This window comes from Vipera berus (genome assembly GCF_964194415.1).
Source record: "Vipera berus genome assembly, chromosome: 1".
Taxonomy (NCBI): Eukaryota; Metazoa; Chordata; class Lepidosauria; order Squamata; family Viperidae; genus Vipera; species Vipera berus.
In genome coordinates, this window is record NC_138202.1 from 167,546,042 (window position 1) to 167,563,157 (window position 17,116).

The window sequence follows — 17,116 nt, forward strand, 5'->3', positions numbered from 1 at the left end:
CATCCTTCCAGGGTCAGTAAAATGTGGACTCAGATTGTTGGGGGCCATAGGCTGACTCTGTAAAGCGCTTAGAGAGGGCTGTAAAGCACTGTGAAGCTGGTATACTGTGAAGCTGGTATATAAATCTAAGCGCTATTGCTACTGCTACAATTCCAAGGGAATTTCCTGTTAAAATGATAAGAAGTCAGTATGTTCCATCTTGATCTTTTGATACCCCCAACCTTATTCGCTTTAGGCACGTATGCATCTTGGCCAGGGGAGGGGCACCCAGATGCCATTTCTGGACAAGATCTTTGCCAAGAGAAATGACAGCAGGCTGCCTCAAATACAGCAGACAGGCACCCCCTCCCTCCCCCTCCCCCCCAAATCTAAATGGGGCTTCCAGACACTTTAAACCAGGGGTCTTCAAACTTGGCCCTTTTATGACTTGTGGACTTCAACTCCCAGAATTCCTCAGCCAGCATACGCTGGCTGAGGAATTCTGGGAGTTGAAGTCCACAAGTCATAAAAGGGCCAAGTTTGAAGACCCCTGCTTTAAACTTCCAGTATCTGGCCTTGTCTGGAACTGTGCAAGGTGTTGACTTGCAAACCATCTGGAAAGGCACCAGGTGGCCTCGGGGTACCTCCCCCCAACCCAACAGTACGCACAGGTGTGAGGGTCGATAAACAAGACCTCGGAGGGGGGTGTGGGGGGGGGCGAATCGCCTTTCCTCCGCCGCCTCCCTCTCGGTCACGTGGTTGCGAGGAGAGCCGCCTCCTGCTCCCAGCGCGGAGGCGCTTGCCGGGGAGTCAGGAGCTTCTCCTTCGCGTCGCAGCGGCTGAGCTGCGGCCGGCCGGGGAGGTCTGCGCTCCCGCCGTTTGGCCGCTCTTTCCTCGCCCGCAATATGCCTCCGCTGCCTTCCGGCTGGTCGCCATGCCTGGGATTCGCGGGCGTCCGCCGGCCTCCACGCTGCTGGGATTGGCCGCCGCGTCGTTTTTCCTCTTCTTGTTGCTGAAGAGCCGCCCGGGCTCCGCAGCAGCCGCCACCGGCGCCGTCGGCTTCACCAGGCGGCCTCAGCAGCAGCAGCAACAGCAACAGCAGCGAGCCGGCTTGTCGACACCCTCTTCCTCCATGGCTGCTCCGGGTAGGTGCCCTCGATTTGCAAAGGGTTTCTGCCGGCGACCCAAACGCCGGGCTTTGAACGGCATCCTCGGCGTCCCCTGGCACCTTTCGACGCCTGTGTGTGTGTGTGTGTGTAGGTAGGTAGGTAGGTTGGTTGGTTGGTTGGTTGGTTGGTTGCGAGGGATGCCTCTCCTCCCTGCTTTCAGTCACCCGGAGAACCAGCCATCCCCTTTCCTTTGCATCGGCTTCCTTCCGTCCGTCCTTCTCTCTTCATTTTATTCCTCGGCGTGGAGCACTTCGCGCTTCCTTTTTTTTTCCTCCTTTTTTTTCCTTCCCCCCCACTCCCCGCTCCGCCTGCAGTAGGACTTGGCTGGCTTTCCTCTGGGGATGGCGGATTTCTGCCTGGCGCTTGGAAGGCTGGACCCGGGAGGGCTCGCCCTGGAGGAAGAGAGCATCTAGTCGTTCCTCGGGCGGGCCCGCTGCGCCGACATGCTCTTGGCCGCCTCCCTCCCCCCCCAGCAATGATGTAAACGGCCTCCTTGTTTTCTCACCCACTTGGCGGCCACTTCGCCCCCCCCTCCCTCCCTCCCCGCTGCCTTTCCCCGTCGCGTCCTTTTCTCCCTCGCTTTTGGCAATCGGAGCCGTCTCACTTGACTCGCCTTCAGGTGGACGGGTAAAAGCCAGGATGCTAGAATGGATTATTTCTTTCCCCCACCTCGGTTAAAAAGAAAAAAAAAAGAAAAGCAATCGAGCTCGAGAAGAGCGATCTTCATCAAAAGGTTCCTCGATGGTTAATGAGGCGGGGGGGGGAGGGCGAAAGGTTGGTTTCCCCTCTGTAGGGAAATGAGGTTGGCTTCCTCCCGTGGGAGGATTGTAATGGTGTTAGTACAGGGGTAGGCAACCTCGGCTCTTTTATGACTCGTGGACTTCAACTCCCAGAATTCCTGAGTCAGCTCTGCTGACTCAGGAATTCTGGGAGTTGAAGTCCACGAGTCATAAAAGAGCCGAGGTTGCCTACCCCTGGTGTAGTAGCATAAACCTCCTCTGGTCCCCAATGCTCTCTGTCTGGAGAATGTGATCTGCCTCTTCTTTCTCCACCACCTTAACTTTTATTTCTTCTAGGTTAAACCCTCCCCTCCTTTTAGCTTGCTTCCATCCCCTCAATTTGTGCCTGAGTCATAATAATAATAATAATAATAATAATAATAATAATAATAATAATAATAATAATAATAATAATAATAATAATAATAATAATAATCCTTTATTGTCAAAGTACAACATGTGTACATTGAGATTAGCTGAGCCTCCCCCCCTGCTCTCTCCCCCCCAACACACAGTGACAACAAACCCTCCGGCCCACCACACTATGTGAACCAACTACTACACCACACACCGGCCTCCCAAGTCAATTCTGCATAAGATTATGTCCCATTTAAAAGCCTAACAGCCCACAGATCAAAGCTATTTTTCAGCCTGTTGGTACGGCTGGCTATATTCCTATATCATATAACAGGATTTTCATTATTTTTCTCCCTGGAACGGTAACCTGCAAATTTCGGAAACCACAGTATGTAGCTCGGCTGTGGATCAACAAATCGGGTCTGTTCCTGGCCTGTTAAGTTTCACATTGGGGGGGGGCTATAATAAATTCATTCAATTTTAGTAGCACGTTGATTTTTTAAAAAAAAAATCCCCAAGGATTTTTCCCCAGGTAGCAGTTGAAATTGATCGGTTCTATGAAGCCCTACAGCACCTTATAGAACTAACACCAAAAAATGATGTCCTTATCATCATGGGGGATTGGAATGCTAAAGTAGGAAGCCAAAAGATAACCGGAATAACAGGCAAGTTTGGCCTTGGAGTACAAAATGAAGCAGGGCACAGGCTGATAGAATTTTGTCAAGAGAATACGATGGTCATAGCAAACACTCTTTTCCAACAACCCAAGAGACGGCTCTACACATGGACATCACCAGACGGTCAACACAGAAATCAGATTGACTATATGCTCTGCAGCCAAAGATGGAGAAGCTCTATACAGTCAGTAAAAACAAGACCAGGAGCTGACTGTGGCTCAGACCATGAGCTTCTTGTTGCAAAGTTTAGGCTTAAACTGAAGAAAGTTGGGAAAAGCACCAGGCCAGTCAGGTATGAATTAAATCATATCCCCGTTGAATATACAGTAGAGGTGACAAATAGATTTAAGGAATTAGATCTGATAGACAGGGTGCCTGAAGAACTATGGACAGAGGTTCGCAACATTGTACAAGAGGTAGCAACCAAAACCATCCCAAAGAAAAAGAAATGCAAGAAAGCAAAATGGCTGTCTGAGGAAGCTTTGCAAATAGCTGAGGAAAGGAGGGAAGCAAAAGGCAAGGGAGAAAAAGAAAGATACGCCCAATTGAATGCAGAATTCCAGAGAATAGCTAGAAGAGATAAGAATGCCTTCTTAAATGAACAGTGCAAAGAAATAGAAGAAAACAATAGAATAGGGAGGACCAGAGATCTTTTCAAGAAAATTGGAGAGATGAAGGGAACGTTCAATGCAAAAATGGGCATGATAAAGGACCAAAATGGCAGGGACCTAACAGAGGCAGAAGAGATTAAGAAGAGATGGCAAAATTACACAGAAGAACTATACAAGAATGAGCTTAACGTCCCTGATAATCACAATGAGGTGGTCACTGACCTCGAGCCAGACATCCTAGAATGTGAAGTGAAGTGGGCCTTAGAAAAGCTGAGCAACAACAAAGCTAGTGGAGGTGACAGTATTCCAGCTGAGCTATTCAAAATCTTAAAAGACGATGCAGTAAAAGTGCTACACTCAATTTGCCAGCAAATTTGGAAAACTCAACAGTGGCCACAGGATTGGAAAAGATCAGTTTACATTCCAATTCCAAAGAAAGGCAGTGCCAAAGAATGTTCAAACTATCGCACCATTGCACTCATTTCTCATGCTAGTAAAGTTATGCTTAAAATCCTACAAGCTAGACTCCAGCAGTATGTGGATCGAGAACTACCAGAAGTACAGGCAGGATTTCGAAGAGGCAGAGGAACTAGAGATCAAATAGCCAACATACGCTGGATCATGGAGAAAGCTAGAGAGTTCCAGAAAAACATCTACTTCTGCTTCATTGACTATGCTAAAGCCTTTGATTGTGTGGATCATAACAAACTGTGGCAAGTTCTTAAAGAGATGGGAGTACCAGAACATCTTATTTGTCTCTTGAGAAACCTATATGCGGGCCAAGAAGCAACAGTGAGAACTGGACACGGAACCACTGATTGGTTCCAAATTGGGAAAGGAGTCCGGCAAGGCTGTATACTGTCGCCTTGCCTATTTAACTTATATGCAGAGCACATCATGAGAAAGGCAGGGCTAGATGAATCAAAAGTTGGAATTAAGATTGCTGGAAGAAATATCAACAACCTAAGATATGCAGATGATACCACTCTAATGGCAGAAAGTGAAGAGGAACTGAAGAGTCTTGTTGCGAGTGAAGAAGGAGAGTGCAAAAGTTGGGTTGAAACTAAACATTAAGAAAACCAAGATCATGGCATCCGGCCCTCTCAATTCCTGGCAAATAGATGGGGAAGAAATGGAGGTAGTGACAGATTTTATTTTCCTGGGCTCTAAGATCACTGCAGATGGGGACTGTAGTCAAGAAATTAAAAGACGCTTGCTCCTCGGTAGGAAAGCCATGGCAAATCTAGACAGCACACTAAAAAGCAGAGACATCACCCTGTCAACAAAAGTGCGTATAGTCAAGGCTATGGTCTTCCCAGTTGCAATGTATGGCAGTGAAAGTTGGACCATAAGAAAGGCTGAGCGCAAAAGAATTGAGGCCTTTGAACTCTGGTGCTGGAGAAGACTCCTGCGAGTCCCTTGGACTGCAAGGCGATCAAACCGGTCAGTCCTAGAGGAGATCAACCCTGACTGCTCTTTAGAAGGCCAGATCCTGAAGCTAAAACTCAAATACTTTGGCCACCTAATGAGGAGGAAGGACTCACTGGAGAAGAGCCTAATGCTGGGAAAGATTGAGGGCAATAGAAGAAGGGGACGACAGAGAATGAGGTGGCTGGATGGAGTCACTGAAGCAGTAGGCGTGAGCTTAAATGGACTCCAGAAGATGGTAGAGGACAGGAAAGCCTGGAGGAACATTGTCCATAGGGTCGCGATGGGTCGGACACGACTTCGCAACTAACAACAACAACAGCAGTTGAGGTGCCTTCCCTTTGATGCCTTAGCTTTTCCTTTAAGTCTGGCAGACTCCCCTTTTCTCAGGGGATTAGGCTAGACACATGGTGTCACTTGTTATTTATGGATTGCGCTGCCGGGGAAAGGTCTTGACCATTGTGTGCTTAATGAAGCGGCTTCCTTGCCTCCTGGGAGGTGTGAATTAGCCCTCCAGTTGCTCTTCCTTCCCCACTATGCGATTTAATTGCTCCAGGAGAGCAGCTGCAGTTCTACTTTAAAGCGAATACGAAAGCAGCTCCTTTGGCATATGGCCACTTGATTGTCTTTCACAATTACCCTGTAATCACAGAAAGGAAAATATTTTATTCTTACTTGTACAAGATGTCTGTGATCTGTAAGGCCCGGGGACCAAAATTTAAGCAGAAGAGAGTTTTGGATTTATTTTATTTTTTTTTTGCATTTTGTCTGTGTAGGTGCACATATGTATTCAGTATATATCTAGATGTCATTTACACTTCTACATTAGTGCAAATGCTAGTGTTCGAATGTGCTGTTGAGCAACTCCATTTTCTGCTTTCATTGGGAATTGGTTCAAATAATGTCATCTATGACACATCCAGCCAGGAGTGTAGATATCTACAGGGAGTGCAGAATTAGTAGGCAAGTTGTATTTGTGAGGATTAATTTTATTATTGAACAACAACCATGTTCTCAATGAACCCAAAAAACTCATTAATATCAAAGCTGAATATTTTTGGAAGTAGTTTTTAGTTTGTTTTTAGTTATAGCTATTTTAGGGGGATATCTGTGTGTGCAGGTGACTATTACTGTGCATAATTATTAGGCAACTTAACAAAAAACAAATATATACCCATTTCAATTATTTATTTTTACTAGTGAAACCAATATAACATCTCAACATTCACAAATATACATTTCTGACATTCAAAAACATAACAAAAACAAATCAGTGACCAATATAGCCACCTTTCTTTGCAAGGACACTCAAAAGCCTGCCATCCATGGATTCTGTCAGTGTTTTGATCTGTTCACCATCAACATTGCGTGCAGCAGCAACCACAGCCTCCCAGACACTGTTCAGAGAGGTGTACTGTTTTCCCTCCTTGTAAATCTCACATTTGATGATGGACCACAGGTTCTCAATGGGGTTCAGATCAGGTGAACAAGGAGGCCATGTCATTAGATTTCCTTCTTTTATACCCTTTCTTGCCAGCCACGCTGTGGAGTACTTGGACGCGTGTGATGGAGCATTGTCCTGCATGAAAATCATGTTTTTCTTGAAGGATGCAGACTTCTTCCTGTACCACTGCTTGAAGAAGGTGTCTTCCAGAAACTGGCAGTAGGACTGGGAGTTGAGCTTGACTCCATCCTCAACCCGAAAAGGCCCCACAAGCTCATCTTTGATGATACCAGCCCAAACCAGTACTCCACCTCCACCTTGCTGGCGTCTGAGTCGGACTGGAGCTCTCTGCCCTTTACCAATCCAGCCACGGGCCCATCCATCTGGCCCATCAAGACTCACTCTCATTTCATCAGTCCATAAAACCTTAGAAAAATCAGTCTTGAGATATTTCTTGGCCCAGTCTTGACGTTTCAGCTTGTGTGTCTTGTTCAGTGGTGGTCGTCTTTCAGCCTTTCTTACCTTGGCCATGTCTCTGAGTATTGCACACCTTGTGCTTTTGGGCACTCCAGTGATGTTGCAGCTCTGAAATATGGCCAAACTGGTGGCAAGTGGCATCTTGGCAGCTGCACGCTTGACTTTTCTCAGTTCATGGGCAGTTATTTTGCGCCTTGGTTTCTCCACACGCTTCTTGCGACCCTGTTGACTATTTTGAATGAAACGCTTGATTGTTCGATGATCACGCTTCAGAAGCTTTGCAATTTTAAGAGTGCTGCATCCCTCTGCAAGATATCTCACTATTTTTGACTTTTCTGAGCCTGTCAAGTCCTTCTTTGACCCATTTTGCCAAAGGAAAGGAAGTTGCCTAATAATTATGCACACCTGATACAGGGTGTTGATGTCATTAGACCACACCCCTTCTCATTACAGAGATGCACATCACCTAATATGCTTAATTGGTAGTAGGCTTTCGAGCCTATACAGCTTGGAGTAAGACAACATGCATAAAGAGGATGATGTGGTCAAAATACTCATTTGCCTAATAATTCTGCACTCCCTGTAGTGATCTGTGACTGCATCTTTGGTGGTTTAATTTATGGTTTAATTTACAAAAGAAGTGTTGGCTTGTGACATTGCCTATAATTTTTAATGATAAAGAAAGGTGGGGGTTTTTCCCCTTCCTAATCAGAGTGTACTTTGCTGACTCCTTTTCTCTTAAATCTTCAAATGTTATATCATTTTGTGTTATCCTTTTAAGGATAAGTGGTGGCTTTGCAGTATATTCTGTATGCCGCTTAAAAGTGGTCTTTAGTTTGTAAGTAATATTGAACATGTCTTAAAAGTAAGTATATCTTAGAAGTTCAAGTTTGGATCTTCGCCGCAAAGGTTGATTTGAATCTTATCTCTCTTCTGATAAAAATCTATATTTGGAGAGCACACTTCCATATATATATATATATATATATATATATATATATATATATATATATATATATATATATATATATATATATATATATATATGCCATAAGAAGATTCTGAAATGAATCTTGCTTTGCAGATTCTCCTACGTTGTGTTATGAAACCATTGATACTCATAGTTGTATTATGAAGCCTTATTTTTTTATTAAAGAGTTTTACAGAAACAAAATTTTACAATATATCCCCAAATCCCCCCACCCCACTTCCCCCCCACTTCACAGAGCTAAATACAGGATTATATTATAATAATCATATTCTAAATAAGAATTATCCATAATGTACAATTAAGCAAATTCATAATGTGCTTTAACTCCCCTTTAACATAGATACATACAAAGTACTAACACTAAGATAACAATATCCCTCTAAAATCTACTCATAAGCTAAATGGAACTTTTTAGTCCCATATTTATTCTGAATATAATCTATCCATCTCCTCCAAACTGAAATATATCTTTCCTGTGAATGATCTTTCAAATAAGCAGAAATCTTAGACATTTCTGCAAGATTCGAAACTTTAAACACCCATTCTTCTATAGTAGGCAAACTATCCTTCCAATATTGTCCCACCAGTAACCGTGCTGCTGTTATCATATTCAACATCAAATTAGTTTCTTTAACATCACAATCTACAACAATACCCAATAAAAACAATTGCGGAGAAAACTTTATCTTCCTCTTAAAAATCTTTTGAATGTTCCACCAAATTTTAATCCAAAAAGCTTTTATATTTCTACAAGTCCACCACATATGAAAATAGGTGGCTTCTAAACTACCACATCTCCAACATTTAGACTGCAAGTTAGGATACATGTTAGACAACTTCTTGGGATTCAAATGCCATCTATAAAACATTTTATAAAAATTTTCTCTTAAGTTTTGAGCCTGAGTAAATTTAACATTTCTGACCCAAATTATCTCCCAAGTATCCAGCGCAATTGGTTGCTGAATATTTTGTGCCCACTTTATCATACAATCTTTAACTAATTCTGTTTCCAAGTCCAATTCAATTAAAACATTATATACCGTATATACTTGAGTATAAGCCGAATTTTTCAGCCCACTTTTTGGGCTGAAAAATCCACTTTGGCTTATACTCCAGTGAACAAAAAAAAAGAACTTCCACCCCCCAGTTTGGAGAGCTGCTGCTTTCATCAAACATGGACGAAGGCAGCAGCTCTCCAAACGGGCTGCGGCGGTTTGGAGAGCTGCGCGTGCAGCTCCGCCGCCACCTCTGCAAGCCTCCGCTGAGAGAATGGGGCGGTGGAAGCTTGCCACCCATTTTCTCGGCGAAGACTTCTTTCAGGGGATCCAGCCTCTGCCGCCCCCTTCTCTCAGCTGCCCGGGCAGCTGAGAGAAAGGGGCGGCAGAAGCTGCATCCCCCGAAAGAAGTCTTCGCCGAGAAAATAGGCGCTGAGATTTTCTCGGCGAAGACTTCTTTCGGGGGATGCAGCTTCTGCCGCCCCTTTCTCTCAGCTGCCCGGGCAGCTGAGAGAAAGGGGCGGCAGAAGCTGCATCCCCCGAAAGAAGTCTTCGCCGAGAAAATGGGCGCTGAGATTTTCTCGGCGAAGACTTCTTTCGGGGGATGCAGCTTCTGCCGCCCCTTTCTCTCAGCTGCCCAGCTGAGAGAAGGGGGTGACAGAGGCTGGATCCCCCGAAAGAATTCTCCACCGAGATGAGAGAACAGGGTGGTAAGCCGCCGAGAGAATGGGGCAGTGGAGCGCTCCGCGAAGTATGGGGCGGGGAAGCTTGCCGCCCATTCTCTCAGCGGTGAAGACTTCTTTCGGGGGATCCAGCCTCTGTTGCCCCCTTCTCTCAGCTGCCCAGCTGAGAGAAGGGGATGACAGAGGCTGGATCCCCTGAAAGAAGTCTCCGCTGAGACGAGAGAACGAGGCGTTGGAGCGCTCCGCGAAGTATGGGGCGGGGAAGCTTGCCGCCCATTCTCTCAGCGGCGAAGACTTCTTTCGGGGGATCCAGCCTCTGTCACCCCCTTCTCTCAGCTGCCCAGCTGAGAGAAGGGGGTGACAGAGGCTGGATCCCCCGAAAGAAGTCTCCGCTGAGACGAGAGAACGAGGCGTTGGAGCGCTCCGCGAAGTATGGGACGGGGAAGCTTGCCGCCCATTCTCTCAGCGGCGAAGACTTCTTTCGGGGGATCCAGCCTCTGTCGCCCCCTTCTCTCAGCTGCCCAGCTGAGAGAAGGGGGTGACAGAGGCTGGATCCCCCGAAACAAGTCTCCGCTGAGATGAGAGAACGAGGCGTTGGAGCGCTCCGCGAAGTATGGGGCGGGGAAGCTTGCCGCCCATTCTCTCAGCGGCGAAGACTTCTTTTGGGGGATCCAGCCTCTGTCGCCCCCTTCTCTCAGCTGCCCAGCTGAGAGAAGGGGGTGACAGAGGCTGGATCCCCCGAAAGAATTCTCCACCGATATGAGAGAACAGGGTGGCAAGCCGCCGAGAGAATGGGGCAGTGGAGCGCTCCGCCGAGAGAATGGGGCGGCTTGCTGTTTTCTCGGTGCAGCACGGCAGAGGCTGGATCTCCCGAAAGACGTCTCTGCTGAGATGAGAGAACGGGGTGGCAAGCTGCCAAGAGAATGGGGCGGCTTGCTGTTTTCTCGGTGCAGCACGGCAGAGGCTGGATCTCCCGAAAGACGTCTCTGCTGAGATGAGAGAACGGGGTGGCAAGCTGCCGAGAGAATGGGGTGGCTTGCTGTTTTCTCGGTGCAGCACGGCAGAGGCTGGATCTCCCGAAAGACGTCTCTGCTGAGATGAGAGAACGGGGTGGCAAGCTGCCGAGAGAATGGGGTGGCTTGCTGTTTTCTCGGTGCAGCACGGCAGAGGCTGGATCTCCTGAAAGACGTCTCTGCTGAGATGAGAGAACGGGGTGGCAAGCTGCCAAGAGAATGGGGCAGTGGAGCGCTCCGCCGAGAGAATGGGGTGGCTTGCTGTTTTCTCGGTGCAGCACGGCAGAGGCTGGATCTCCCGAAAGACGTCTCTGCTGAGATGAGAGAACGGGGTGGCAAGCTGCCGAGAGAATGGGGCAGTGGAGCGCTCCGCTGAGAGAATGGGGTGGTGGAGGCTTGCCGCCCATTCTCTCAGCAGAGACTTCTTTCGCGAGATCCAGCCTCTGCCGTGCTGCACCGAGAGAACAGCAGGCCGCCCCATTCTCTCGGCGGCTTGCCACCCCGTTCTCTCATCTCAGCAGAGACGTCTTTCGGGGGATCCAGCCTCCAGCTGCTGCATTTCCCAGCCTCGGCTTATACTCGAGTCAATAACTTTTTTTCAGTTTTTTGGGGTAAAATTAGGGGTCTCGGCTTATACTCGAGTCGGCTTATACTCAAGTATATACGGTATCCTCTTTATATGTGCACAATTTAAGTCTCTAATTTGTTTTACTAAATTTTGATCTGTAATTGTGATGCCAACCTTTTGATCTAACTTCCACCTAGCTTTCAATTGGGTATATTGAAACCAAGAGTAGCTTATATTTTCTTGTCTTAACTCCTCTAATGATTTAAGTTGCCAATCATTCCCTTCCAATCTAAGTAATTCCTTATAGGAAACCATATCCAAACTCACTCCCATAGATACGCCCTCTATCGCGTGTCCAGGAATTCCCCAAATCGGTATTTTATAATTTAACTTATAATAATACTTTTTCCAGACACGCAACAAGGCACTTCTAAGAATATGAGATTTAAAAGCCCTATCCACCTTCTTGTCATAAAGCAAATATGCATGCCATCCATATACCAAATCCCAACCCTCAAGATGAAATATTCTCTTATTAGTTATATTAAGCCAATCACTAACCCACGTCAAGGCAACCGCATCATAATACAATTTCAAATTTGGCGCCTTAAGTCCACCTCTTTCCCTAGCATCTTGTAAAATCTTAAGTTTAACTCTTGGTTTTTTACCCGCCCAAATAAATTTATTAATACCCTTCTGCCATTGATCAAGGTTGGCATCCTTTTTCAATATAGGTATCATTTGAAACAAAAAGAGAAGCTTTGGCAGAACATTCATTTTAACAACGGCAATTCTTCCCAATAAGGATAATTGTAATTTTTTCCAATTATTTAAATCCCTTTGTACCTTCAACCATAGTGTTTCATAATTATTCTTATATGAAGCCTTATTTTTAATGTTTGGATCAGGACTACTTGAAATTAGCAGCTTATCATTTATGTCTTAAGCATCATCATGTTAATTCAGTGTAGCTTGAATTTCTTTCCAGTGAGAGAGTCAAGAATACATTATTCTTTATGGAGATGTGATTTTATAATGGGTTAAGCAGCATCCATGTGAAAGATAAAGTGATATGACTAAACGAACCTGGGTTTTTTAATAAGATTAAGAGTGGGAGATAATTTTGATCCACATTTTTATGCAACCTGAGCTTATTTGCATTTATCTGATAATAGGTAGACCATAGCATAGTTATGATTTAGCTTGTGTATTCCTCTGAATTTTCCAATTCAGTTAGTGCTTCAATAGCTGAATAATAAGCGAGGAACAGCTTATTATTCAATAGTTAAATAATAAGTGAGGATTTAAAACGTATTATGGAAAATGTCATGGAAATAATTGCAAATATTTTGTGAGGCTTTTTAAAAATTCAGTATGCTACTAAAACTGAATTTATTATGGCCTGAATGTGAAACTGACAGACCAAGAACAGACTGATTTATTGCTCCATAGCTGAGCTACATAGTTTCTGAAATTTGCACCTTACTGTTCCAGAGAAAATAATGAAAATTCTGTTACATGGGATTTCAGCCAACTAATTGCCATTTTAAATAATGGGAAATTTATTGTTTTTCTTAAAATCAGAGAAACATAGATAAAACAGGAATGAAATCTAATTGTTTACCATGTTTAAAACAATGACATCAAATATTTTACAGTGAGTAGTCATAAAACAGATATAAACACTTCAAAATTTGCTCAGCTTATAAACCATCTTGGATTTTTATTTGGTTTGCATGAGATTCAGGATGAGGGACTATGGTGGAATAGGGGAATACTTGAAGATAATCTGAAACTAGTGCCACAAAATTTTAGCTTGAAAATATATATATATATTTGGAAAGAGACAAGAAATCCAGAAGAATCCCAGTAGAGGTGAAATAAATGAATACACTGGTAAAAATTATGCATGAAATTGTTTTATCGCAAGAATAATGTTTATAAACGTGTCACTTCTTATTCTGAAAGGCTATTCAGAAAAGTAAAAGGGAAGTAATTTTTATGGAAATAAAAATAACTGATCAAGAACCTTTTAAAATAGGATGTGAGGACACAAATTCTGATAAAAGAATTTAGGTATAATAATTATGTATTTAAATATATATCATAGAACGTGTAGTATACAAGTCATGAATGCTTCAAGAAAAGAATGGAAAGCAAATGTAAGAAAAATTGTGAGATCCCAAACAATAATAACCTGAGAAATACATGAAGGCCTTGAAGTGCCATCATTGGACTCAAGAGAAGAAGAAGTTCATTGGAGACCAAGAGAATTTTGGAACAATCTTGGGAAGGCACTACGAAGAGGATCAATGTTCTAACAGTGTATGGGATGAGAAGGGGAAGATGTGGATACAAAAACAGGGTGGACAGAACCGGCACAAACATGTTTCAAGCAAAATATCTATGCCCTCGGTCTGGAAGATGACAAGAGATCAAGTTATAGAATTCAACACTAAGTTAATTCCACCCAAAGAAGCTTCTATTGGAAGATACTTTACAAGGAAAGAACACAAAATTGTTTTGTTTGATCAGGGGTAAAATAAGTACTTTTGTAAATGTTGAAAATCTTATATGACTTTTCTTCCTGAAAATAGTTAAAATGTCTTGGGTGATTTTTGCTTTTCTTAATTAAAAAGGATTGAATATAGGAAGAGAAGAAAAGCGTATGAAAGCTAAAAGAGGAGGAGAGAAAATAAAAGTTGCTCATGACTACTGTAAAGAAGACTGGAAGTCGTCCTTTCTTTATAGTAGACATGTCAAACTCGCGACGTCACATTATGTTGCACAACGTATCAGGACTGTTTTGCCATTGCCGGCAACGGGGTGGGTGCGGCTTCTGCGTGATGCATCCGGCCCGTGGGCCGGCAGTTTGACACCCCTGGTTTTATAGGATCTTTTTCTTTCTTTTTTTTCTTTTCTGCATTTTCTTTCATCTTTTTCCTTTTCCTTCTGTTTTATATTTTTTCCATTTTCTTTTACTCATCTAAAAAAATTTTCCAATAAAAAGTATAAGAAAAGAATGATTTACACAGGAATTCTGTATGTGAACAAATCTATTATTATACCAAATATCAGAATACATCTGTGTTTATATACAGTAATGAGAAAGAGGATGTATAACTCTTTTGTTTGTACTTGTTTCCTTGCCTTAACCATGGTTTTACTAGAGGCACTATATTTCTTCACCATATTCAGGCTCAAGAGATTAGTCTTGAGAATTGATCCTGTAGAATAGGAGATTGCTTTACATTTTAAGAACAAAGGGAAAATGTCATGGCCAAAGTTTATCAGTCTCAGTATGCAAAATTTAGAATAAGGGAATAATAAATGAATAGTAATAACAAATAATAAAAATAATAAATTTCATGAATAATGGAAGGATTTGAACCCAGGTGTCCTTAGTCGAAATTTAACATGTAGCTGGTCTCACTAGCTTTTATTGGATAGCAACTTATATAATACTCAATCCCCGTTGGGCATTCAAGTTGGTATGATGGTATATGTAGGGCCAACCATTTAGATAGTTTAGGAAAGCTGATATAAGAATTGAATATTTCCTGCTTTTTAATTGCATGGACATTCGTGATTTGATTATTTATGTGGAGTTATTCTATAGAAATTGATCTTTTTGTTGAAATAATACATATTAGTCCACGTTTCTTCATTATAATTTGAGGTATTTGAAAGTAATGACTCGGCATATGATACATTTTCTCTTAAATTCTTTTGTAAGAGAATTGATTCTATAAGGATTGTATAAGATTAATGATTTATCTTAGCTCACTGGGCTTGTTAGTTCTTTGTCCTCATATTTGCCTCTATTGATTACTTTTCTATGAAAAATTCAATGGACAAAGTTGAAAAAACCCACTTTCCACAAATTAGCTTGCCTTCATGTAAATATCAACTTTGCCTTCTAAATATTTTATCACATATATATTATTTATTAACATGTATTTAGCTTTTAAGTTTCATGAGCAGTGCCTGAATTAATTTGACAGCAGGTGTTTGATACATTATCTTGAAGCAGAAAAGAAGGATGCCAAGTAATGGCACATATTTAAATACATTAGATTCTGTAGTTATCTCTGATTATAAATAGTAACTTTAAGATGGTGACCCTACCCCAAATTGAGGGATTACAGGGTTATAAAAAGGGAATTTAAAAAGGAGTTGTGTATGGTAATCTGTCCCTGCCTTGGCACCAGTGCAACAGAAGTTGTGACACTGAATTGAAAATACGGTACTTAGGTTGCAGCGTGTGCACACGTATGCGTATGAACCAGTTATATCTGCTAAGTTCTTTTTCATATAAATTTCTCTCGGAGAAGCTGAAGCCGTTTTTATCTCCTTCTGTATTTCATACCTAACTGTTCCTGAGCAGTGCCTTGCCTTCTGTTTTTCTACAGTAAAATTATGGCTGCTTAACATCACATTCCCTGTGGTGTGTCACACCACACGGAAAACTGTTGGTAAGCTCTATCTGGAGATTGTATTTTTATTGCTTCAAAATTGACAGGTGGTCTGGTCACCCAAGCGACTTTTTAAATTGGCACCTTTATGGCAATTGTTTGGTTCGGGGGGGGGGGGGAGTCATGTATTTATAGTTATCAGAACCAGAAACATTTCAACCAGCTCTGAAAGATTCGAAAGTAGTGCATGGAATTCTTTCATAGTGCAGGATGGTGATAGGAATCTTAGAGCTTGAACGGATTTACTGTCAAACATCATTTTCCCCCAAATGTATCTCTTGGATTAAAAATTATCTATATAGTATATGTTATATGTTATTTCTTTGCATGAGAAGGAAGGACTCACTGGAGAAGAGCCTAATGCTGGGAAAGGTTGAGGGCAAGAGAAGAAGGGGATGACAGAAAATGAGGTGGCTGGATGGAGTCACTGAAGCAGTAGGCGTGAGCCTAAATGGACTCCAGAAGATGGTAGAGGATAGGAAGGCCTGGAGGAAGGTTGTCCGTGGGGTCGCGATGGGTCGGACACGACTTCACAACTAATGACAACAACATGTATTTATTTCCTTGTTTGCTACCTTTAAGATAAAAGCCATGGCTAGAAGAAGGAGCCTGTTCTAAATCATTGGTCCATGCTGTCCTACCACTGCTAGTTCAAATCTTTCAATTATAGCCATGTGAGTTGGATTAATTCTGAGTTTGAACAGCTAGTAAGGTGTGGCTGCTTCTCCTCTCACAAGAGCAGCCTGACATTGCACACTGAAGCATTGACAGCTCTAGCTACAAGCCAATCCTACATAGGTCAGGACTACTAGCTAGATAGTAACTGAATCTTGCAAGTTCAAATGAGTCTCTTTTTCTTCACTTTATCTTTGTGTGAACTAGGTAGAGAGGCCTTGTCTGAGAGCTTTTCTCAAATTAATTTCCTGGAGAGGGCTTAAGCCCTGCTTATCTGAACACTTCTTTGTTAACAGCTTTTCTTGCTGACCTTTAAGGCCATTCTCTATGTGCCCTCTACAAGCATTAGCAGAATGAAAAGTCGATTGATCCCATCATTATGCCAAATCCCTAAGAATGCCAGGTATTGTGTAAGTTACATGCATGTAACTAATGAAAGGGTGTCAAAAGGTTGGTGGAGAGCTGTCCAGTTTTTTTTCTGTATGAATTGTGATTATAACTGTTGTAGTTCATGGCTTATTTTTACAAAGAATCCTAATCTAACGCTTGGTTGAAGAAAATGTGATATTCTTCAGACAGAAATCCATTCAACTAAATAGTACATGCCATTTGGACATTTTAGCTTTTACAAAGAGGTGTTCAGGGTATTTTTTTTATTGTAATTTCAAATGAATCTGAAATTATAGGGCAGCGGCTCCCAACCTTTTCTATACCCTGCACTCCTAGAACGCTTCTGATATATTCTCGTACCCCTTACAAAAATTCAAAATAACGGCAACGAATTATGCAATATAC

General features: G+C 42.8%; 1 protein-coding gene across 1 annotated transcript in view; it reads left to right on the plus strand.

Annotated features, from left to right (window-relative positions):
- The first annotated feature begins 781 nt into the window (after positions 1 to 781).
- FAM171B (family with sequence similarity 171 member B) overlaps positions 782 to 17,116 on the plus strand; it is a 50,942-nt gene continuing 34,607 nt past the window's right edge. Inside the window, exon 1 of the mRNA XM_081312728.1 lies at positions 782 to 1,124. Within this exon, the coding sequence (XP_081168854.1) occupies positions 914 to 1,124 (211 nt within the window). The 5' untranslated portion in view covers positions 782 to 913. The remainder of the gene's footprint in view (positions 1,125 to 17,116) is intronic.